Consider the following 25,049-nt stretch of genomic DNA (forward strand, 5'->3'; position numbering starts at 1 on the left):
GTCATGGCTTCAGCATACCAGTTGCTGCAATTCACAGGTGGGCAGAGGGTTGTTGCGCTCATGTTCAGCTTGCAAGCTTCCCACAGGCATCTGGTCGGCAGTGTCAGAAACTTAGATATGAAGGCTGGGAGCTAAAGGATGCCTTAAACCCAGGTTATGGGCGCAGCAACGGAATGTCTAGGCGTGCTTTTTCTGTAACAAGAATGCAAAGCTGAAAATGAATGGACTGCAGCTAAAATATTACGTTCGTTTTTCATATGGTCTAGTCCTTCCCCTGTCGACCCCCCTAATATTCTTAAAAGGGTCTCTTCTCCAGTCTTCAGAGAGTAGCTGGAAGTGGGGAGGCAGAAAAAGGTCCCACAGTTGTACCTCAGGTTACAGACGCTTCAGGTTGCGTTTTCTCGGGTTGCAGACTGCCGAAACCTGGAAGTACCGGAACGGGTTACTTCCGGGTTTCAGTGGTCGCACATGCGCAGAAGTGCTAATTGCACTTTGCGCATGCGCAGATGTGCCAAATCACAACCCACATGTGCGCAGGTGTGGGTTACGGATGCTTCGGGTTGCGAATGTGCATCCCGCACAGATCACGTTCGCAACCCGAGCGTCCACTGTACTTTCCTCCCACTTTGCAGTTTTAATCTGAAATATTAGGCGCAGTAATCTGAAATATTAGGTCCAGAGCTCAGAAACTGCTCAGAAATTCCCTGTTGCAAAATGCGCCTTAGAACAATGGGAGTTTTGAACACTGCTGGTCAGCCACTGTGAGAACTAGAGAACTGAGAACTAGATGGGATATTGGCAAGATCTAGCAGGCTCACCTTATATTTTACCTGTTATTTGCAGGCCACCTGTCTTCTGTAGGAGAGTGGCTTCCTTTGGCTGCTGTGATTTCTGCAGCAAGCCTTTGTCCGAAGTAGGAATCCTGATGTTGTGTAGAAGTATTTTCTTTTGTGTGTGAACTACTGTCTGTGCCCATGGCTCAGTTCTGTGGAAGTGCAGAAGGGGCGTGGAATGTTATATTCAGTGTTAGAAACTCGGGTATATAAGCTAGGCTCCAAATGACACCTTGAATCCAGGTTCCGATCGCCACAACAGCATGTCTGTTCACCTGGGGATTGGACTAAATAACCCTCTGGGTCCCTTGTAACACTGCAGTTTTATGATTCCATGATCTCAGCTACAATGCTTGACTGTAGCTTGCTCTTACAACAGTTCGCTTGTCCCAGTGCAGAAAAGAGAAACACACACAGCGGAAATGGAAATGGTATTAATGATGGACTAAGGCAGAGGCTTTTAAACTGCAGTCACCCAGAAATCTTCATGCAGTCCCAACTGGCCCTATGCCAGTAGAAAAATGCTCCTGGCGCCTGGCTAATTTCAAACACAGGTTATATTGCGCGCACAATTCAGTTTTTCTTGAGAATCTATTTTCATGTACTGAATTGAGCAAGTTCCTAGTCCCTAACATCTGTAGATAGAGGCTTGAAAGTGCATGTATGGGCAATGCATGCCTTAGGAGCCAGAAGTGTGGCTGAGGAACATCTCCAGTGATGGTGGTTGGGACCTGAGTGCCATACCTCCACAAAGCTCCTTAACCCCTTCTCATGACCAGCATAAATTATATTTAAAAATGCAGGTACATTATGAGTTGAGTTCATTTGCAGTATCAGCACTTCTTGATTCAGGTTTTGGATTGCCTGGCTGCAGAATCTTTAGTTATTAAAAGTGCAGAGGGCCCTCAACCTTCTCTGCCACATTGTGGGTGTTTGGACATAGTCTTGCTTTTCTCTGCCTGCCTCTTTTTATAGTCCTTCTGCTTCGCTCCCCTTTGCTTGCCTCCGGCTTCCCCCAGCCACCAGCTGCTCCTTCACTCTTCCCCCTTCTTTTCCCAGTTTCCCACTCCCCCTTCCATGCTTCTCCTTAGCTCAGTATTCACATTCCACAGCGATGCAAAAGGCCACAGACACAGGCGTTGCAGTCCTCTGCACCATGCCCTCATGCTATGAGGCCCTGTCAGAAATTTGCCTGTGGGTCTTCTGCACAACTGCCCAGCATGAAGTATGGAATCTGGAGCAGAGTTTGGCCTCCTGAGAATCTCCGTTTATGTGGCAGGAAAGGTCAAATTCCTACAACTGCATATCAAAGCCATCTTGGGGCTAACATTTGAAGGGAACCCTGTCCATTAACCCTCTTCACTTTCCCCTACTTTTTACATGTTCACAGCCCTCTGCCCTGTTAACACATTATGGGCTGTCAGCATACATGAGTGTCTTTGGTGCAGGAGAGCACTCTTTCATGTACTACGACTATTATTAATTCTTACTTACTAAATTAGTGTTCTGCCCTTCAACATGAAGGTTCCTACGGTGTTACCTAGCAGTACATTAAAAGGCACACCACAAAACCAACAATATAACACACAATACAAGAACTGTCAACCAACAATACGATACATAAATCAAAACAAAACATCAAAATACCAAGAAACCGGGATTCAAACAATCCAGCATCAAAGTTTATCTGCTCAAGCAATTAACAAGCCCAGACCTCTGACCCTGGAGCTGAAGAATATCTTGCTTTGGCTTACTTGGGGCCAATGGCTTCAGGTTGGTCGTTCATACAATCTTGTCAACCACAGTGTTATCCTACTTGACCTCAAATGTTTTTTGCACTTAATGCCTTAGGCACAAAACTGCAGCTCAGAGCCTTCTCCCCAGAAGGCATTTGGTTGTCTAACTGCCTCTCATTACACTCTAGCAAAAATAAATATATTTTGGCAATCCCAGTAGCACAAGTTTTCCGTTTTTAATCACTAAATCTCTCTTTTTCAGATTGAGATTTGCTGCAGGCTGTCGTTCTCCTTGTATAAAAACCTCCTCTCCCTTTTAAAACCGAGGAACAGGACCTTGGGAACAGCTGTGGGGGGAATTAGCAGGTTTTTAATTTAGCTCCCAGCGTACAAACGGGATGTCCTCCTGATAGCCGGACACTCAATCACAGCAGCTCCCAGCTCATTACGAACTGTTTTGATAAAGAAGGTTCATCTTCAGTTGAACAGCCAGCTGTGGGCAGTATCTCTGTAAAAGCACAGCATTCAGGACTCAAGTCAGCACGTAAGCAGGTTGCCTTGTCCTAAGTTGATCTACTATAAAAGGCTATTCAAAGGTTGTGGGGGGTACACACGTTGCCACATAATTTAGACCCCCCTTGGCTGTGGATGAATTAGGGTTCACCCAGACCTCATTTTGTGCCACATTTCTAGGGACAGATCCGTATTTCAAAGCTCTGTGTCTGAACACTTTCCCCCCTGCAAAACACCACAGAATCATATTTTTAATTGTATTATCTTGTATTTTTATGCTGCAAACCTCCCTGAGAACTTTGGATGAAGGACGGTCGTCTACTACTAGATCAATGGAGGACTGCACCTTAGGGGGATAAAGTCAAACTGTCGGCAGGTTGCAGCAGGCTGTAGAGACCGATATGGGGAAATCATGAGGAATGGGACTCTTTGGAACAAGGGACCCCAAGGGTCATTTAGTCCAACCCCTTGCAATGCAGGGAGAGACATGTTTTGTTGCAGCTGGGGCAGGTTAAGGTGTCTGGTTGTGCTGCTGTCGATGCACCATGGCGTTTCTTCCCTTTCTGCTCCTCCCAGCGGTCATTCCTCCTCTGGTCACTGCTATTGGCGCACGACGTGATTGTCTTGTCTCCAGACAGTCAATAAATAATAAAACAAACCAACAAATAAAATAATAATCAGACCCAACGGCAGTCTGCAGAAAACCCGAATTGCCATTTGTTCCGATTCAGCCGGGTTTTCCTGGGGAAAGCAGTGGCGCAAAAGGGAAGCACTTTGAAGCGTGGACCTAGAAAGCAAAGGGCAAAAGTGGTAAGGCTTGTATTCACAGTGTACCTTTGAAGTACACCATTTCCTTCAAAGAATCCTGGGTGCTGTAGTTTATCCATCAGAGAGTTATGATTCCCAGCAAGCTTTAGAATTCTTTGAAGGGGAAAATGTGCTTCGAAAGTGCTTTATAAAGTTATATATAGAAGAAGAAGAGTTTGGATTTGATATCCCACTTTATCACTACCCTAAGGAGTCTCAAAGCGGCTAACATTCTCCTTTCCCTTCCTCCCCCACAACAAACACCCTGTGAGGTGAGTGGGGCTGAGAGACTTCACAGAAGTGTGACTGGCCCAAGGTCACCCAGCAGCTGCATGTGGAGGAGAAGAGATGCGAACCCGGTTTACCAGATTACGAGTCCACTGCTCTTAACCACTACACCACACTGGCTTCCTATATAGCGTGAGTGCAGTCCAAGTGCGCAGGCTGGGTCACATTTTTCAAACATGGCAATACCTACCTGCCCTGTGTAGTGTGCCAGCCAGCAGCCTACTATGTGAAACTTGAGCAAACTCTTGCCAGCCTTCCCACCATCTTGGGATGTAAAGGTAAAGGGACCCCTGACCATTAGGTCCAGTCGCGGACAACTCTGGGGTTGCGGCGCTCATCTCGCTTTACTAGCCGAGGGAGCCGGTGTACAGCTTCCGGGTCATGTGGCCAGCATGACTAAGCCGCTTCTGGAGAACCAGAGCAGCGCATGGAAACGCGGTTTACCTTCCCGCCAGAGCGGTACCTATTTATCTACTTTCACTTTGACGTGCTTTCAAACTGCTAGGTTGGCAGGAGCGGGGACCGAGCAACGGGAGCTCATCCCGTTGTGGGGATTCGAACTGCTGACCTTCTGATCAGCACGTTCTAGGCTCTGTGGTTTAACCCGCGTCCCTCATCTTGACCTGTACTTGCCATGATTTACACAAGATGGCGGACAGGGGGTGGTTGAAGAACTTCGAAAGAAACCGAATTCTCTTCCTCTCCTGTTGATACCTTGGCTTTTGGTTTCTGTGTGTTTGAGGGGAAGACTGGTCTTATAGCTGCACTGGAAGTCACCTTGACGAAAACCGTATAATGGCAGTTGCATCCGGGTTTGTAATGTGATTCTTCTGTTTTCAGCTACAAGCCCATTGTGGAATACATAGATGCCCAGTTTGAAGCCTACCTGCAGGAGGAGCTGAAAATCAAGCGCTCCCTCTTTAACTACCACGACACCAGGATTCACGCTTGCTTATACTTCATCGCACCTACCGGCCACTCGCTGAAATCTCTTGATCTGGTCACCATGAAGAAGCTCGACAGTAAGGTACTCCACTTCTCACCTTGATGAGACCTTGCCTTGCTTAGTCGCACAGTTATAACAGTGAAGCAGATTTCTGTTGCGGAGAATTGGGGAGCGAAATTAAAATGCCATGCTAATTCACTTAATGGTAAGAAGCTTTGAGAGCGAGAGGTGGCGTTTTGATGGAGGGGCAGGATTCTGAAACTGTGGCTGATGCCACTTAATGTGTTGTTTCACCCTCAATGTGCTTCCTTCCCACCCTCACCCCCAAAATTGTGCTTATTCAAATTCAGGCAGATTTACTTAAAACCTACAGTTAATCAAGTGAAATGCTCCTTTAAAAAGTAATTTCAAAAATGATTCTGAATTCCGCCCCCTGCCAGAATAGACATTTGCTGAAAATAAGGCCTTTAATTTTGGCACAAGTTTGTTGGGTTTTTGTTTTTTTGCTTTTCTTCCAAATAAGGATTAGCGGCACCCACAGGAAGTGAGTTTATATAATATAAGAGGATTGTCAAGCACTGTCTGTAGTTAAAAAGCTCTTGATTTCTGGGTCAATATTAACATCATCTCTACCAGGGTTGGGTTTTTTTATTAAAAAAAATAAATCCTCTGGTTTTATGGAAGGAAATTGCACCGAAGCAGTCCTTAACCTTGTTGCTTATGTGTGGTTCCTTCTTTTCCCTTACAAACGATCGACCTCATAAAGCAAGAGAGAAACCTAGTTTGTGGCCCTGGAAGCCTATTGTGAATCACTTACATAGCACTAAAGAAAGTCCTCAAGTTGCTTTACCTTTTGCACAACCCTGTGTATTTATATAGAAGAAAGTCTCATAGGACCCAGTAGGACTTTCTGCTAAGTAAGTAGGTGTTGCAGCCACAGCCCTGATCTGCTCTTGTTTCCCAGCAACCCTGTGACTATAGTTCCCACTTTATGCATAGGAAACTAATCTGAAAAACAAGTGATATTTCCTAAGACTGTTTAGTGGTCTTGCTTGACTGTCATGGTAAACTGTGGTTTGTTGTGATGCAAACGAGCCTGTGCAAGCCTTCGACTTTCCCCTCCCTTCTTCCAGCACCCTTCTCTTCCATTTTTGGCTGTTCTCATTTTAGCATCATGCCTGAACGCAGAAGAAACTGTGGTTTGCCTTAACTGTGGCTTACTGAAGTGTGCCAACTTCAAACTTTGCTTTACCGAAGTAGGATTGTTTCAACAAACCGTTGTTGTGATAATGACAATGGTAATGATCATTACGATGTAATGATAAAGCTAATAAAGAATGAGTGAAATGCAAGATTCTGATCTCCTCCTTGCAGTTGTGTCTGTGGACCCGGGACCACATGAACTTGAGATGTGCACAGGTTTATTCACTTAAATTCTCTCAGAACGAGACCACTGAGCCTCTGGCAGATTTCAAACAGGTTTCCATATGCAGCCAAACTATCTTCTTTCCAGCTCACATTCAGAATATTCATGTGTGTGCACAGATAGCAGCACCCAAGGAGCTCAAAGGCTTTTAGAATTCAAATTCATGGTCGCGCTATCTCCTTTTGTTGGAAATGCGTTACTACAGTCTGGGTGACACACAGCATTTCCTGTTCACCACCTCTGTAGAAAGCAGAGAGGAAACAGCTACTTGTGTGTGACTTCTATTTATGGCCAACTCCTTTGCTCTGAAATGCAAATTGGTGGATCTTATCTGTTTCACTGCCGGTGTAGCTAATTAAGAAAAGAAAAAGAAGGAAATGAGAAGATAGGCTGCACAAAGGTTTGCAATTCACATTCAAGGGTATTTGATAAGGTCTTCATTCACCACAACTTCATAACCTGAATTCCATCACCTGGAAAGCTTGGCTTGGCTTTGCATTGAACAAAATAGACGGTACACGTGAAATGAAAGAAGCGTAGTTAGATGTGCCAGCCTGGCATTTTTATGGGTGATAGCTGTGTGAAGAGAATAGCTTGGGGCAGGTTTAAATGCTAAAGCCACCATCGAGGCCAGTGGCAATTGGCCTTGTGGGATGATAGTTCCTTTGCAAGCAGGGCTCCCTGATGGTGCCGATCAGCTGATTGGTGCTGACAGCAAGCCCCCCTGGAATTGCTTGTGTTGTAAACAAAAATCTGCCCCTTTTCCCCTTATGGGGTATCCAGGAGCCCATATAGAGTCCTTACATAGGTTCCCTAATGGTAGGAGAAAATAACAGAGGCCAACCAAAGAATATTGAGAAGCAAAGCAGCTAATAAGCCTGATCTTTATTGATCTGTTGCAACAGGGTCCTCACTCACCACATGCAGGAGGGAGGAGGAACCCAGAACCAAGGTGTGCCTGCCCTTATGTAGACATTTTAAATCCCCTGCCCTAGAGCTCAAGACCACCCCTCCATACACCATACATACATCACAGAAGGGGTGTAACCTAAGACCGCCCCCCAGATACATCATACCAACATCACAGAAAAGGCGTAGACAGCAGAAATCTGAGTGCTTTGTTTACCTCCTGTCTGCCAGGTTACCTGTTTAATGGTCACTTGATTGGATTGCCTGGGGAGCCTGGTCAGTCTTTTGTAATGATAAATAGTTCCTGAGCCAGGTCACAGGCTCACACCCTATTCATATCTTAAATGTGCCCTTAAGACAGGATTTGTGAAGGAAAAGACAATGGGGAGGCCTTTCCATTTTCCTTTGACCTTGCAGAGAAAACATTTGGTCAGTTTGGGAATCAGAAATGGTTTCAGGTCGGTCTTCCTGTGCTGATCTATATACGTGCTTGGTTGGTACATTTATGAACATTTAATTTATATCTAAGACCTCAAAATTCCTATCACACTTGCACTGAGGAGTTCCCCATATGTCAGTGAGCCCTGCTCCGTTCATTTCCAGGAATGGAATCTAAACGGCCCCTGCAAATGGGCTTCCAAAGGGCAGGCTTGCCTGTCGTCAGAGGACTGACAGGTATCTGCCAAACCTGGTCTGCAGGGTGTGGGGAATTAAGAAATTGTCCTGCCAGTTCCACACCCCTGTCGTAATTGGCAGGAAGCAGCTGCAGTTCTTCCTTGTCAAATAATCAGAGCTCAGGGTTCAAGTGCAAGGGGCCTCTCTGTGCTGGGAGCTTCTCTGTTCTAACTCAGTGGAGCTGGACTTGCTTTCATATTCAGTCAGTTATAGTGGGAGATATTCCAGCACATGTTGTTGTTGTTTAGTCATTTAGTCGTGTCCGACTCTTCGTGACCCCATGGACCAGAGCATGCCAGGCACTCCTGTCTTCCACTACCTCCCGCAGTTTGGTCAAACTCATGCTGGTAGCTTCCAGAACACTGTCCACCCATCTCGTCCTCTGTCGTCCCCTTCTCCCTGTGCCCTCCATCTTTCCCAACATCAGGGTCTTTTCCAGGGAGTCTTCTCTTCTCATGAAGTGGCCAAAGTCTTGGAGCCTCAGCTTCAGGATCTGTCCTTCCAGTGAGCACTCAGGGCTGATTTCCTTCAGAATGGAGAGGTTTGATCTTCTTGCAGTCCATGGGACTCTCAGGAGTCTCCTCCAGCACCATAATTCAAAAGCATCAATTCTTCGATGATCAGCCTTCTTTACGGTCCAGCACATAATAAGGGTTAATATTGTCCAGGCAAAAGAAAAAGGGAAAGGAAAACTGTGTATGAGTTTGGTTTCGTACAAAAGGGTTGGGCATCCTTTTGATTTGCTGCCATTCTTCTCCTCCTGCTTGCCATTGGAGAGTCCCTCACCAGCCACTGGTTCAGTATGACTGATTGCTCTCTGTTTGCATTGCAGGTGAACATCATCCCCATAATCGCCAAAGCTGACACCATTGCGAAAAACGAGCTGCATAAATTCAAGAGCAAAATCATGAGCGAGCTGGTGAGCAACGGAGTCCAGATCTATCAGTTCCCGACGGACGAAGAGACAGTGGCCGAGATTAATGCCACAATGAGTGTAAGCCTTGTTTTCCTTGGGTCCTCCATCCCTGCTCTTGAAAGACATGGGAATATAGGAAGTTGTCTTCTACAGAGTCAGGCCAGTGGCCCATCTAACTCAGTACACTGACTGGCAACATTTCTCCAGAGTTTCACATCAAGGTCTCTATCTCTATCTATCTGGAGATGCTGGGGATTGAACCTAGAACCTTCTGCATTCAAAGCAAATGCTCTAACCTCTGGGCTATGTCCAGGCTGTGTTGTGTCACTCTTTGGCTTTCTAAGCCAACTACACCTTGGATGCAGCCTAGAGCTTATCCACACTTAACCTTTCCTCCACTCTTTCCAGGAATGGTCCACAATTTAAAACTCTGCGTCCGAGCCCCATCCCACCCCTTTTTTTTTTGCTCCAGCGCTTTCTCCGTAAAAACTGCTCCTTAAAGCTCAATAGGTGCAAACATCACCCAGTTGGCATTTGTTCCAATTCAACTTTAAAGAGTGGTTTCCTCTGCGAAAGCTCAGAGCCAATAAAAACACCCAAAACCGCTTAGGCATGAGGCATTAAAGTCCTGGTCTCTACCTGGAAAGAGCAGAGCAAAAGGATGATGATAATAATAATAATAATAATAATAATAATAATAATAATAATAGATAGGTAGCCGTGTTGGTCTGCCATAGTCAAAATAAAAAAATTCCTTCCAGTAGCACCTTAAAGACCAACTAAGTTAGTTCTTGGTATGAGCTTTCGTGTGCATGCACGAAAAGTATCTGAAGAAGTGTGCATGCACACGAAAGCTCATACCAAGAACTAACTTAGTTGGTCTTTAAGGTGCTACTGGAAGGAATTTTTTTATTTTAATAATAATAATGATGATGATGCTAGAGTGGTACCTCAGTTCTCGTATGTAAACTTGCAAGGCGCGCTTGAAAATAGAAGCATTTACTTCTGGGTTTTCGGCATTCGGGTTCCCAAATGTTAGTCAGCGGAGACATTCAAGAACCGAAGTAAAACTGTAATAATAATAATAATAATAATAATAATAATAATAATAATAATAATAATAATAATTTATTATTTATACCCCGCCCATCTGGCTGGGTTTCCCCAGCCACTCTAGGCAGCTTCCAACAAAACACTAAAATACAATAACCTATTAAACATTAAAAGCTTCCCTAAACAGGGCTGCCTTCAGATGTCTTCTAAAAGTCTGGTAGTTATTTTTCTCTTTGACGTCTAGTGGGAGGGCGTTCCACAGGGCAGGTGCCACTACCGAGAAGGCCCTCTGCCTGGTTCCCTGTAACTTGGCTTCTCGCAGCGAGGGATCCACCAGAAGGCCCTTGGTGCTGGACCTATCTAGCAAAACAGGAATTGTTGGTTTGACTGCATTTTAAATATCGCACACCAGATGTTTCTGGTATGCCCAAAAGCAGGACCTGAGTGTGACATTGGCAGCTCCCAGCAACTGGCATGCAGAGGCACTCTGCCTCTGGCAATGTAGGTGGAGCAGAACCATTGTGGCTAGGAGCTACGGAGAGCCTTCTCCTCCATGAGTTAGACTCCTCATTTTGCCATTGCAATGCAAGTAAATGGGGAAGACTTCTTTTCTTGGCTCTTCGGCTATACTGAGAGAGACAGAGGAGCTCAAATGCATGAGGAGAAGTAGGTGGGGATGGAGGCTGCCCCATGGCGGTGCTGCTTGGCCATAGCCGCAGTGTGGAGTAGAAGCTGCCCCAGTGTGGGTGCTTGTGACAAGGCGACAGGGAGCAGGGAGGAGAGACAGTTATTTCAGCCACAGAAATGTCCAAGCGGCAGCTGTCCTGCACAGCATGTAAGCGAGAGCCTTTCTCCACCCATCTGCCCAGCTCTTGGCTCTTCTCCCGCCCCAGACTGGGCATGGCCCCTGGCCTTCCCCCAAAATGCAAGCCAGCCCTTCAGAATTGCACACAGCGTAATGAAAACACCACCTGGACGAGTCCCGAGAGACCGAAAACAGACCCAGCTTCCTCTTGGCTTTGGCTCCCATTTCTAAACACACAATATCCTGGACGGGGAAGAATCCCAAGTGCATCTTTTATGGCTAAGCGGGCTGGGCTAGGCGCGTCTTTTTTCGGCACAAGCTCAGCTGCTGTTTACTGGCAGATTCCAAGAGCTCCAGTGTGGTTTTGAGGTTTTTTGGTTTGGAGCTTAGGAAATGCTGGAGGAAATGAAGTGCGCCATTCTGGCCAGGCCAGGGGGCCGTGTGTCTTGTCTGTCTTAATGCATTACATGGTTAAGAAGCTCAGTGAAGAGTTGACCATATGCAAAAGTGCTCAGTAAGTAGTGGTGCATAGGCCAAATGCTTTGCGCTTTCTACCCTTCTGACTCCAGAGACAGAAGTGGGTAGGATGGGTGGATGAGCAGTAAAACAGTACTTTTCCAAGCACAATTCAGAGTGTTGGTGCTGACCTTTAAAGCCCTTAAATGGCCTCGGTCCAGTATATATGAAAGAGCGTCTCCACCCCCATCGTTCTGCCCGGACACTGAGGTCCAGTTCCGAGGGCCTTCTGGCGGTTCCCTCGCTGCGAGAAGCCAAGTTACAGGGAACCAGGCAGAGGGCCTTCTCGGTGGTGGCACCCGCCCTGTGGAATGCCCTCCCACCAGATGTCAAAGAGAACAACAACTACCAGACTTTTAGAAGACATCTGAAGGCAGCCCTGTTTAGGGAAGCTTTTAATGTTTGCTATATTACGGTATTTTAATATTTTGTTGGAAGCTGCCCAGAGTGGCTGGGGAAGCCCAGCCAGATGGATGGGGTATAAATAATAAATTATTATTATTTATTCCAACCATTCTTTAATCGCTGCTATGTTCACTGCTTTATAGTATCCTCACTTGCTGCTGCATTACCTCCAATAACTACTGCTGACCCTTTTGAAACAAGCATCTACGCATCCCTCTTCCACAGGCTGCCTTGGCTGGCTGGCTAGTTTAGGCGTCTTGGGCTAGAGCCAGGCTTCCTTTTTAAAGTCCCCTTTTCCTTCCTCCTTTAGTGAAAGCTAATAAAATGGGGTGGGGAGAATCTCGACTTCCTTCCATTCACCCTGCTCCCCACTCCCTAGGAAGCGCCAGCGCCAGCTTGTGCTATGGACCATCAGTATGTAAACTGCACGAGCGCATCTAAACAGAACGAGGAGGAAGCAGACAGTGAGTGCCTGAGTCACAATGCTCTCCCCGGACTACTCCTTTCCCAGGTCAATTTACGATTCCGTCAGCCCATTTATTGCTGTCATATCTGTTTGTCTTGCAACCCCCTCCCCCAAGGAGGAAAGCACATCATCCAGCTACTGTGTGTTTTGGGAGGTGCTGTGCATCTTAAGGGCCCATCCATTTTTAAAAAACAAAGTAAATAAAAAAATATATTTGCAAATAGGATGAAAAGAAAGAAAGGGTGGCTAAGTATTGGAAAGGGAATCAGTTACCCACTAGGGGAGAATGGTTATGTAAGCTTTCAGAATGCTTAGAATTAGCCAAACTGGCAGATATAATAAGACAGAAACCAAAAGGTGAAGTGAAAAAGGAATGGGAGTGTCTAAATGAATACCTTAAAAGTCAAGGTTCGAGGACAGAAATCTGGCTGAGTCTGGAATAACCTTGTGAAGTGAAAGGATAAGAAAGAGGGATTTATATCTAGATGCTAGTATAGAGATGATAAAGGAAACAGGAAGACAGGAAGACATAATGAGAGGTAAAGGAGGTGTTGTGGGATTGGTGGAAGTCAATGTTTGTTTTTCTTTTTAGTGTTTATATTATTAACTTGTAAGATATGGATTTGGGTTTTTTTGTATGTTGGGTTTTGTGTATTGTTATTTTTCGATATTTTTCATGTTGTTGTGTGGAAAATACTAATAAATTTTTTAAAAATTAAAAAAGAAAAGAAAGAAAGAAAAAAGAAAGAAAGATAGGGGGGAAATAATGCCCGCTGATACTGACAATAAAAACATTCCATCAAACCTAATTTGAAGGTATAAGCATTCAGGCCCCTTTCAGATGTTGTTTCTGCTGCTTTTGGGGGCGGGGGAAGGCAGGTATGAGATATGATTGATCCCTCTGCCTTACTCACACTGCTTGCATGTGACTCTCATCCAAAGTCAGACCCGCCTGCTCTTTGGCAATATTTATCATACGTGCATCAGGTTTAAATCCTTTAAATCAGAACCAGTGAAGGCGGTGAAGGTCCTGTGTGAGTGCCTGGAGGCGGTTGGAGGATGGATGGCGGCTAACAGATTGAGGTTGAATCCTGACAAGACAGAAGTACTGTTTTTGGGGGACAGGGGGCAGGCGGGTGTGGGGGATTCCCTGGTCCTGAATGGGGTACCTGTGCCCCTGAAGGACCAGGTGCGCAGCCTGGGAGTCATTTTGGACTCACAGCTGTCCATGGAGGCACAGGATAGCTCTGTGTCCAGGGCAGCTGTCTACCAGCTCCACCTGGTACGCAGGCTAAGACCCTACCTGCCCGCGAACTGTCTCGCCAGAGTGGTGCATGCTCTAGTTATCTCACGCTTGGACTACTGCAACGCGCTCTACGTGGGGCTACCTTTGAAGGTGACCCAGAAACTGCAATTAATCCAGAATGCGGCAGCTAGACTGGTGACTGGGAGTGGCCGCCGGGACCACATAACACCGGTTCTGAGAGATCTGCATTGGCTCCCAGTACATTTCCGAGCACGATTCAAAGTGTTGGTGCTGACCTTTAAAGCCCTAAACAGCCTCGGTCCTGTATACCTGAAGGAGCGTCTCCACCCCCATCATTCAGCCCGGACACTGAGATCCAGCGCCGAGGGCCTTCTGGCGGTTCCCTCATTGCGAGAAGTGAGGCTACAGGGAACCAGACAGAGGGCCTTCTCGGTAGTGGCACCCGCCCTGTGGAACGCCCTCCCATCAGATGTCAAAGAGATAAATAATTACCTGACATTCAGAAGACATCTTAAGGCAGCCCTATTCAGGGAAGTTTTTAATATGTAACACTGTATTGTTTTTAACACTGATTGGGAGCCACCCAGAGTGGCTGGGGAAACTCAGCCAGATGGGCGGGGTATAAATAATAAATTATTATTATTATTATTATTATTATGGAGTGATTTATGGGTCGAACTGCATGTGCTGATGTGAAGTTCAGGCGAGGTTCGTAACTCAGTGGTGGGGCATCTGTTCTGCATGCAGAAGGTTCTAGGTTCAATCCCCTGGCCTCTCCAGGTGGGGCTCGGAAGGACTCTCATTCTGAAACCTTGGAGAGCTGCTGCCAGTCAGTGTGGGCAGCACTGAGTTTGATGGACCCAAGGGGTGCACTCTTCTCTAGGAAGACTATGTACGTGGCTAGAATTCTGCAGGACCACAGAAGAAAGTGGTCCCAAGATTCAACATCCTGAGAATCCCTGCTTCCGTTTTAAAAAAGCGAGCAGTGATGTACATGAAAGTGTTGCCCATGCAGCCAACTAAACCTCAGAAGTGAGAGGAGAGGCTGAGTAAGGTTCCCAGTGATTAGGGACATGCTTTCAGTACTCCACCTAGTTGCTTAATGCTCTCCATGTCAGGCATGTGGGATACTGATGAGTACTGATTCATACGTTTCCGAGCACAATTCAAAGTGTTGGTGCTGACCTTTAAAGCCCTAAACAGACTCTGTCCAGTATACCTGAAGAAGCATCTCCACCACCATTGTTCAGCCTGGACACTGAGGTCCAGCTCCGAGGGCCTTCTGGTGGTTCCCTCACTGCGAGAAGCGAAGCTACAGGGAACCAGGCAGAGGGCCTTCTCAGTAGTGGCTTCCTGTGAAATGCCCTCTCATCAGATTTCAAGGAAATATACAACTATCTGACTTTTAGAAGACATCTGAAGGCAACCCTATTTAGGGAAGTTTTAAATGTTCGGTGTTTATCGTGTTTTTAATATTCTGTTGGGAGCCACCCAGGTTGGCTGGGGAAACCCAGCCAGATGGGCGGGATACAAATATTATTATTATTATTATTATTATTATTATTATTATTATTATTATTATCATCATCATCATTATCATTATTATTAACTGTATCTAAATACTGCCCAATGAAAATGCTAAGGTTGTGTTTAATTCCTAGGGAAGGAAGCTGTTTCTTTGGGTGTTTATTAAGACTGTTTATTAAGATCTTCTATGATCAAATGAAAGCCAGCAAAGAAACACTAAAAACTTGGGAGCATATACAGTGGATGCTCGGGTTGCGAACGTGTTGCATGTTTGCAACCCGCAGCGTTCGCAACCCACGTCTGCACATGCGCGGGTTGCAATTCGGCGTTTCTGTGCATGCGCGACCCGCCAGAACCCAGAAGTAACCCATTCCGCTACTTCCAGGTTTTGGCGGTCCGCAACCCCAAAAAAAGCACAACCTAAAGCGGCTGTAACCCGAGGTAGGACTGTACCCCTATACATTTGGTCTCAACAAACCTAAGAGCAAAACAAGCTGACAACAGAAAATCTCCCACCAGTATGCAATTCTAAACTAAGGTTACCAGATGTCCCTGTTGCCCGGGGACAGTCCCCGGATTTACAAATCAGTCCCCATACAAAATCCATTGAAGTTGAAAAGTGTCCTGAGATTCATTGAAAGAAATCCGGTAACCTTATTCTAAACACACAAACAAGTAAAAGGGAACCAGAGAATCAGGCCACCAAAGAAGAAGAAACCAGCTCACTCAGCCTATAATACCACTCAGATATTAGGAGACTGTTTTGATCTTCTGCTTGCTGTCCTTGATTCCCACCAAGCCCGTTCTTCAAAAAGTTAGGCTGTGTTCCAGAAACGCTTGGACAACTTCTAAATCGGTGAAAGCCAGCGCAGTTGTCTATTGAAGTGTTTTCTTCCCACTGCTTTTACTTCGCTTTTTGTTTTTCATTTAAGGAAAATATGTCTGGCAAAGCAACTGAAGGCTCCCATGGTCTTCCTCTGCCTCTTGCCTTGCAGGTCCACCTCCCGTTTGCTGTGGTTGGCAGCACCGAAGAAGTGAAAATTGGCAATAAGATGGCCAAAGCCAGGCAATACCCATGGGGAGTCGTGCAAGGTATGTCGGCTGCAGAGGTGGGGTCGGGTGGCAGATCTGCTTGCTCAGCTTCGGTTTAGTGAAATGCAAGGTGGGGCTATAAAACCTAATTTCTTTGAGCAACAGCAAAAGAGAGAAAGAGAGAAAATGTGAAGAGCATATTAAGATGGTAGCTGGGACCCCAAAAGCTGTGTCAGATGCAGAAACCTTCTTTTTCCGCAGAAGCATCTTTTACCAGCTGCACCTGATATGTTCCTGGACTGGGAGAGTTTTAACTACAGTATTTTAGACACTGGTAACTTCAGGATTTAGATTACTGCAGTGTGCTTTCTGTGGGGCTGCCCTTGTGCTTGGCCTGGAGATTGTGGTTTCTGGATCTGCTGGAGTTCTTGCACTGGGTATCAGGCTAGTGTTTCTGACTTGAAGGCCCGAGTTCAAATCCATACTCATGCATTTGCCTGGGTTAAGTTGTGCACTGTGTTATTTACAGGTTCACTGTACAGTGGTACCTCTGGTTACGAACTTAATTCGTTCCGGAGGTCCGTTCTTAACCTGAAACCGTATCACTTTAGCTAATGGGGCCTTCCGCTGCCACGCAATTTCTGTTCTCATCCTGAAGCAAAGTTCTTAACCCGAGGTACTACTTCCAGGTTAGCGGAGTCTGTAACCCAAAGTGTTTGTAACCTGAGGTGTTTGTAACCTGAGGTACCACTGTACTACACATTATCAGACGCTAAAATGTTTGCAACCTTATAACCATGGATAGGTATCCAGAAGAGGCCCATTGCTGAATCCTTTCTCTATAAGCTGTAACAGTCAACTGGCAAAAGGGCGCATTCACTGGGGGCTCAGAGTGAGACTTTAGAAACTGCCTTCTGGTTGGGACACATGGGAGACGGCAATACTATAAAAGTGAAGAGCAGAAATGACAGCTGGGAACAACTGCTGTTTGGAAAGCTATGGCTTGTTTAATGTATACACGCCGTTTCTTGTGTCTCTTGCAAAGAAATATAAGCTGGTGCCTTTCAGAGCAGCTGTAGCATAATGATTAAAGGGCCTGATTCACGAAAACTCAACTCCTCCATGAACTAACTGGAGCAAGCCATTAGCTCTCCAACTCAGCTTCCCGTCTGTAAAGAATGCTGGCCTATTTTACAGGGTTGTTGTAACTATTGCTGAAGTATTGCACGTCAAGTGCCTTAAGCTCATAGGAAAATCCTTTGGAGTGATGGAACTGGTCTGATGACTAGTTTCTTCCCGGGGGAAATCAGGGCTTTTGTGTGTAGAAAAGGAATTGGGGCGAGGGGAGGGTGAAGATGGGAGAACCTTGGTAAGTTTTAGATTGCTAAAGGAGCCCTTTTGTTTTGTAGTTGAAAATGAAAACCACTGTGACTTTGTGAAGCTGCGTGAAATGCTCATAAGAGTGAACATGGAGGACTTGAGGGAACAGACTCACAGCCGACATTACGAGCTCTATCGCCGCTGCAAGCTGGAAGAGATGGGGTTCAAAGACACAGACCCTGACAGCAAACCATTCAGGTAAGGCAGCTTGCAATGCCCAAAACGGAGTATATTTCTGGAGCAGTTGCCCAAGGCATTCTGCTGTAAGAATTTCAGACATGATGGGCATAGTGGCACAGCTTGTTTTGAACATTGCCATGTTCCCAAGCTTCCCTTTAGGCAAGCCAGTTACAATCTGCAGTTTTGGGATAATGTATTGACCTACCTTCCAGGGCTGTTGCGAGGATTACAGTGGTGCCCCGCAAGACGAATGCCTCGCAAGACGGAAAACCCGCTAGACAAAAGGGTTTTCCGTTTTTGAGCTGCTTCGCAAGACGATTTTCCCTATGGGCTTGCTTTGCAAGACGAAAACGTCTTGCGAGTGTTCCGATTTTCCCCCCTTTCCCCCCTTTTTCTAAGCCGCTAAGCTGCTAATAGCCTTTTAGCCGCTAAGCCGCTAAGCCTTTAATAGCCACTAATCCGCTAAACCGCTAATAGCGCTAAGCCGCTAATAGGGTTGCTTCGCAAGACGAAAAAACTGCTAGACGAAGAGACTCGCGGAATGGATTAATTATGTCTTGCGAGGCACCACTGTACAACAAACACACAAAGCACTTTGAATGCTTAAAAGCTCAATGATGATGATGAGTTCATACCTGCTTTCCAGGCAAGAATGGCTCCCATAGCAGCTCTTAATTAAATCCACACCAAGGTTCAATATAATTATGGAATTGTAGGTGTGTGTTTGTGTGTGTGTGTGTGTGTGTGAGAGAGAGAGAGAGAGAGAGAGAGAGAGAGAGAGAGAGAGTTGGGAAACTGTTTTTCCCTGGCAGTTAGTCATAACAGTTCAGGTTCCAGGTTATTCCTTAGGAGAGGGGGCAGTGGCGGCTAATGGTCATTGTGGCAGAAGGCAAGGAGACCAGAGTAAATGGCAAGCAATTCTCCCACCCCACCTGAACTGGTTGTAGGTAAGGAGGCTAACTGTAGACAGGCTGAAGTTGAGAAGGTACGGTGGTGCCTCGCAAGACGAAAAGAATCCGTTCTGTGATTCTCTTCGTCTAGCGTTTTTTTCGTCTTGCGAAGCAAGCCCATTGACGGATTAGCGGATTAGCACTATTAGCGGCTTTTAGCGGCTTATCTGCTGATCGGATCAGCTGATAAGCGGCTTAGCGGCTTAGAAAAAGGGGGGGGGAGGGAAAAAACCAGCAGGAACTCGCAAGACATTGTCGTCTTGCGAAGCAAGCCCATAGGAAATTTGTTTTGCGAAGCACCTCCAAAATGGAAAACTCTTTCGTCTAGCGAGTTTTCCGTCTTGCAAGGCATTCGTCTTGCGGGGCACCACTGTAATGCCCCATTTGCCCCTAATAAAAGGGGCTGGACTCATTGGCTGGTTGAATAGTAACTATGTTGACCCACAGAACCAGCCCTTCCACTGATCTGCTATGCAGACCAAAGACATTATCCTATGGCTGGCTTTATAGCTATTAAATAATGATTAACAACTTCCTGATAATGGTTCCCAGCCTCTTGTCGCTTCTGAGATGAGGCCATATCATAATCCTCCCCATATGCTTTCAAATTTTATCTCCTTGGCCGTAAAGGGAAAGACGGCTGAGATGTGCAAGATGGTGGACTCTGTACCAAAGGTCAAATTCTACGCTAGCTTGGCAATCCCCATAGATGCAAGGAATGCATAAAGCCCCGGATATATTTTATTAGTGATATTTGTGCATGTCAGCACGGCGAAGAAGTTTACAGAACTTACCAGGTGGCTAGTTTGCCTGTAAGCACATTCCTTGGTAATCCATCCATGGCCTAAAAGAGATAATTGATAAAAACTTCCCTTTCCTTTATGGGTAACCCTTACTCTTTGCTGGGCGACAGGATGAGTGGCTATTTGAGCCGGTATCTCTTTTGTCAGTGTATAAAATAGTTCAGATTTATAAAGCAGCCCTGGTTTATCTCTGAGCAACAACAAGCGTTCTGTTCAATTACGCAAGCGTAGGAGCAAAGCGTTGCGTCTCATCTTCCCACCCAGTTCACTGTTTTTCCCCTAACATGATGGTTTCTTGGTCTAATCTGCCAAAGGCAGGCTTGGCTCCCTCTGCCAGAGTTGTGCGCTAGCGACTGGCAGATGATGTCGGGTTTTCGTTCCCCACCTACCTTCTCCTGTTTTCCTCCCCGTCCATGTGGCTAAGCAGGTTCTCCTCACAGCCTGCCAAGCTTTTGCCTGGTCTGGATCCAGATTCTGCTTCCAGCTTATCTGCTACTGCATCAGTCTGCATCTTAAATCAGTTTCATACAGAAATAGTATATGAACACGGTTAAGTTATTTAATTGGGGGAAGAAGCATCCACACTCTTTCCTGGGAATGGTAATTGGATTCATTTGCTGGCACAGAGAGCTGGAGATGGGTGTGTAGCTATAATTGTGTGTACCTCGGTTTTCAAACGTTTCCGTTGACGAACATTTCGATTTTCGAACGCCGTAAACCCGGAAGTAAATACTTCCATTTTCGAACCTGCCTCAGAAGTCGAACGGCTTCTGCTGAGTGTATATATTATTTTTCTCAATTTTCCCTATTAAATTTGCAGACTGCCCTTTGCGCCTCAGTTTTCAAACGTTTCGGAACTCAGAGCAATCTACTGGAAAGGATTATGTTTGGAAACCAAGGTACCACAGTATATGTGTGTGCTGTGGAAACAGATGAACAACTGACCTGATCTATCAAGCTCTTTGTAGGTTCTTATGACTCACTGTCAGCATCACGGCTAAGAAGGGATTTTAATCCAGGTCTTCCTGTTGCAAAATCCAACACTATAGCTCAGCAGTCTCCAACATGGCGCCTGCGGATGCATTGATAACTCCAAAGCCTTCTTAAGTGTGTTTACCTTTGTATCCCTTGAAAATACATAGACATGAAGGAGAAGATAGTGAAGCTCTTCCTCTCTTCCTCGTTCTGTTCTACAGTGGACGCTCGGGTTGAGAACGTGATCCATGCAAGATGCACGTTCGCAACCTGCAACGTTCGCAATCCACGTCTGTGCACATGTGGGTTGCGATTTGGCGCTTCTACGCATGCGCAAAGCGCGATTTAGTGCATGCGCGACCGCCAAAACCCGGAAGTAACCCGTTCCGGTACTTCCAGGTTTCGGCGGTCCGTAACCCGAAAAAACGCAACCTGAAGCAACCTGTAACCCAAGGTATGACTGTGTTTGCATTTCATGGCTCAGATTATTTTTGCTGGATCTGACTCTTGCCCAGATCCCTTGGAAAAGTGAAGCCCACTTTATTTCTTTCATTCTTTTATGGGGCAGGGGGATGATCTGGTCTGGGAGGAGGAGAGAGACAAGACCAGAGAAGTTATCACCTACACCACTCCCCCCAAAATCCAAATGTGCCCACAGGCCTAAAAATGTTGGCAAGACCTGTAGATGCTGTCTTGTTAATGGCAGCAAAAGCCAAATGCTGTGGTTTTGTAACCAGGGTGTTGTGGCACCCTGGGGTGCCTTGAATGATGGTCAGGGTGCCGTGGGCAACACTGGCCTATCTCCTTCTTTCCTTCCCTCGCTCCCTCCTCTGATGCCCTCTTGTGTCTCTGCCTCCCGAAGGCTTGCACAGCTGTTTGTTGCAGCCGTGGCTATAAGCTCTGCAGGCGAATGATGCCTCTGGGGCTGGCCAGGGGGGGCTGGTTTCCAGGAGCTGAGGTGGTCTTGAGTGAGTAAGTGAGCAGGCAAGGAAGCCCAGCCAGTCAGTCCACCAGACCTTGCTGTTCGGAATGGACAGACAAGTCCCGGGCCCCTGGGGTGCTAGACTTATGTTCATCTTTGGCCAGTCTGTTGGGCCACTAAGCAGTGGCGTAGCGTGGGTTGTCAGCACCCGGGGCAAGGCAAGTAATTTGCGCCCCCTAATCCATGGATTTGCGCCCCTAACCCGTGGATTTGCGCCCCCTAACCCTAACCCCCAGATGTTGCGCCCGGGGCGGCCGGCCCCCCTGCACCCCCCACGCTACGCCACTGCCACTAAGGCTGGGGGCATCCTCTTCCCAGGTCCCTGTGGGGCAAACTTCACTTTGGGGCGGGGGGGGCAGCTCAGAGACTGGGGTGGCAGCAGCAGCTGCCCAGAAGACTCCCAAAGAGAGGGGAGAAGGAGCTGAGGGAATCCTCCACCAGAGAGGGTGTTTTTAAAAGGGTGAGAGATCGCCAGCTCTGCGGGCAAGCAAGGGGTGACCTAACTGGGCTCTTGAGCCCCACAGGGATGCTGCAGAAAGAATGTAGTTGGTCAAGGGAGCCGTGGGCTCAGAAAGGTTGAAAACCTCTGGCCAAACGGCTTCCACTTGGCGGTTGCAATGAGAAAATTGCAGGGGTAGGACAGAGCCAAAAGTAGCAATTTATTTATTTTCAAGTTCAGATAGCAAAGAGGAAGTGGAGAAAGAGAGGAGATAGAGGACCAGAGATAAGGGTACTTTCTTCTTGTCTCCTAGCGCAAGTCAGAGAATAGATGTGAAGTGCAGGCACTTTTAATCTTTTCAAACCAGCCTGGACTCTTCAGCAAGCCAGCCTTGCTTCCTGACAGGGAGCAGAAAGCATTCCAGGAACTCTTGAAACCAAGCTGGATAAAGAAGTGGTGACAAACCGTTTACTTCACGAATGACCCAGTGCATAAGGGGCGAGAGGAACTAGATGCTTTCCTGTTATCAGGCAAACTTCATCAAGCTCCTTGGCAAGTGATGCTTTGGTGTAGTTCTAAGAAAGGGCGAAGCTGAGGCAAGTTCTGCGCACAGCACAGCATGAGTGCCGTGTTTTGCTCTGCTGAGGGTGAAGCAAAAGAAGGGAAGAAGTGTTTTGCACCACACAGAAGAAGCATTGGTAATGGTGCCTTCTCCAGGTGCTTCATCCAAGGGAGGTGCAGAGAGTGGACTTTTCAGTCGTGGCCCCCATTGTTTGTGGAATGCTTTCCTCAGGAAAACATGCCTGGCACCATCAATGTTGGTTTTTAGGCACTAGGCCAAGATATTTTTTAATTCACTCAGGCTTTTAGGACTGTAGTAGTACTAGTAATAGTACTAGTAGTAGTAGTAGTAGTAGTAGTAGTAGTAGTACAGTGGTGCCCCGCAAGACGAATGCCTCGCAAGACGGAAAACTCGCTAGACGAAAGAGTTTTCCGTTTTGGAGGTGCTTCGCAAAACGAATCTCCTATGGGCTTGCTTCGCAAGACGACAATGTCTTGCGAGTTCCTGCTGGTTTTTCTCCCCCCCCCCTTTTCCTAAGCCGCTAAGCCGCTTATCAGCTGATCCGATCAGCAGATAAGCCGATAAAAGCAGCTAAAAGTGGCTAATAGCGCTAATCCGCTAATCCTTCAATGGGCTTGCTTCGCAAGACGGAAAAAACCGCTAGACGAAGAGAATCACAGAACGGATTCTTTTCGTCTTGCGAGGCACCACTGTAGTAGTAATATAGAAGTTACTCAGGCCTTCTTTGCTTTTCATCCAGTTTTGTGCTTCTTTTCAAAAACACTTTTCAGCTGAAGAGGTCTTGATGTTCCCACGCCAGAAAAATCCTGGCTGAAAGGAAATATTGTTGGGATGAAAAGTTATTTATTCAGTGTATCCCATTTTTGTCCTGGTCCTTCCTTCAAAGAGCTCTGAACTGCGTATAAGGTGGCAAGGCTTGTTTTTTTGTGGAGGGGGGAGGGTTGGTACATTATAATTTTATTATTTATATGCCCCCCATCTGACTGGGTTGCCCCAGCCACTCTGGGCAGCTTCTGGCAATATCTATATATATAAAACAATAAAACATTAAACATTGAAAACTTCCCCATACAGTGGTACCTCGTGTTGCGTAACCTCCAGGTTATAGAATCTTCGGGTTATGGCTGCGGCAAACCCGGAAGTGTATACTCGCATGTGTGCAGAAGCACTCTTATCGCCCCACGCGTGTGTGCAGAAACGGCGCCTCTAGTTACAGATTTTTGGGGGTGCGCACGGCACCCCGAAACAAATTAAATCCGTAACTAGAGGTACCACTGTACATTGCTGCCTTCAGATGTCTTCTGAAAACCATATAGTTGGTTATATTGGACATCTGATGGGAGGGTGCCATTGCCGAGAAGGCCCTCCACCTGGTTCTGTGTGTGTTCCAAGTTCAATCGCCAATTGTATCTCCCAGATCTCTGCAAATGGGCCTGGGAAGACATACACACTCACACTCACACAGCCCTGGGGAGTTGCTTCTTCCAATAACGCATTAGATGGACTCATGGGAGGGTTTGGTGTAAAAGCGACCTCCCATGCTCATACCACCTTTAATCCTCTCAATAACCCTGCAAGGTATGCAGTGGCGTAGCGTGGGTTCTCAGCACCCGGGGCAAGGCAAGTAATTTGCGCCCCCTAACCCGGGGCAAGGCAAGTAATTTGCGCCCCTAACCGTGGATTTTAGCACTCGAGTCTCTTCCGCGCCCCCCCAGATGTTGCGCCAGGTGCAGCAGGCCCCCCTGCACCCCCACGCTATGCCACTGCTCCCACCACAAGTCTTCAGGACAGCCATCCGAAGGCTGGCGCGGGGAGGAGGTCTCTCCGCCCCACCGCCAGCCTTCGGAGGAGGTCCGAGGACAGTGGGGTTCCTGCTTCCTTGAGGAGGGCCGGCCAAACGCACCCCCCCAAATGTTGCGCCCGGTGCGGCCAGCACCCCTGGCACCCCCCACGCTACGCCACTGAAGGTATGTTACAGGCTCATGTGCAACCTTACCTGATTTACCAGGAGCTGCTGATTGATTGATTGATTGACTGATTGATTTTGTTCTTCCTTTGATGTTACTCATCCGTGATACTAATGAGGTTTGGCTTTCTTTCTATCTGCCCACAACCACCACGTCCTCTCTCTTTTTTTAACGGGGTACTTCCATAACAAGTCTGCAAGAGACCTATGAAGCCAAGAGGAATGAGTTCCTGGGTGAGCTCCAGAAAAAGGAGGAGGAAATGAGGCAAATGTTCGTCATGCGGGTAAAGGAAAAAGAAGCCGAGTTGAAGGAAGCAGAAAAGGATGTAAGTGGACTCCTCCCCTCACTCTTAATACATGATCCCACCCCTGAATCTCTGAATGATACAGCTTGGAATCGTCAGGGGGTCCATATGGGAGCACTTGTGCGAAGCAGAAAACACAAACCAGAGTTATTTGGGGCTGGATCATGTATAGGGTCCCTCCAGACTGGTGTTTTTGTGTGTGTGGGTGCATTCAGCAACAAGTCATTGTCGCAGTAATAGCGCATTTGTGGTGGATTTATGCTGGACATCCTGCCACTATATTAGTTGAATGAATGGATTTTATGATTTCGGTCACAGACCAGTTCCAGCCCGCATACAGTATCAAGGAAGTCATAGAACACCATA

The 25,049-nt window shown here is 46.8% G+C and overlaps 1 protein-coding gene across 11 annotated transcripts in view; it reads left to right on the top strand.

The window, feature by feature from the left end:
* SEPTIN11 (septin 11) overlaps window positions 1–25,049 on the top strand; it is a 110,284-nt gene that overhangs the window by 58,595 nt on the left and 26,640 nt on the right. For 6 of the 11 annotated variants that reach the window (XR_014515565.1, XR_014515566.1, XM_083458867.1 and 3 more), the window contains exons 4-8: window positions 5,018–5,204; window positions 8,966–9,127; window positions 16,084–16,180; window positions 17,530–17,698; window positions 24,572–24,704. Coding sequence is in view for 8 of the 11 variants with exons in the window: in XM_083458867.1 (XP_083314993.1) it covers window positions 5,018–5,204; window positions 8,966–9,127; window positions 16,084–16,180; window positions 17,530–17,698; window positions 24,572–24,704 (748 nt within the window). In the remaining 3 variants the exon portion in view is untranslated. Of the gene's footprint in view, window positions 1–5,017; window positions 5,205–8,965; window positions 9,128–16,020; window positions 16,181–17,529; window positions 17,699–24,571; window positions 24,705–25,049 lie in introns of all 11 variants that reach the window. The other 5 variants (XR_014515564.1, XM_083458862.1, XM_083458863.1 and 2 more) reach the window with 1 other exon arrangement.

Source organism: Podarcis liolepis (genome assembly GCF_965112155.1).
Source record: "Podarcis liolepis genome assembly, chromosome: 9".
In the NCBI taxonomy this organism is placed as follows: Eukaryota; Metazoa; Chordata; class Lepidosauria; order Squamata; family Lacertidae; genus Podarcis; species Podarcis liolepis.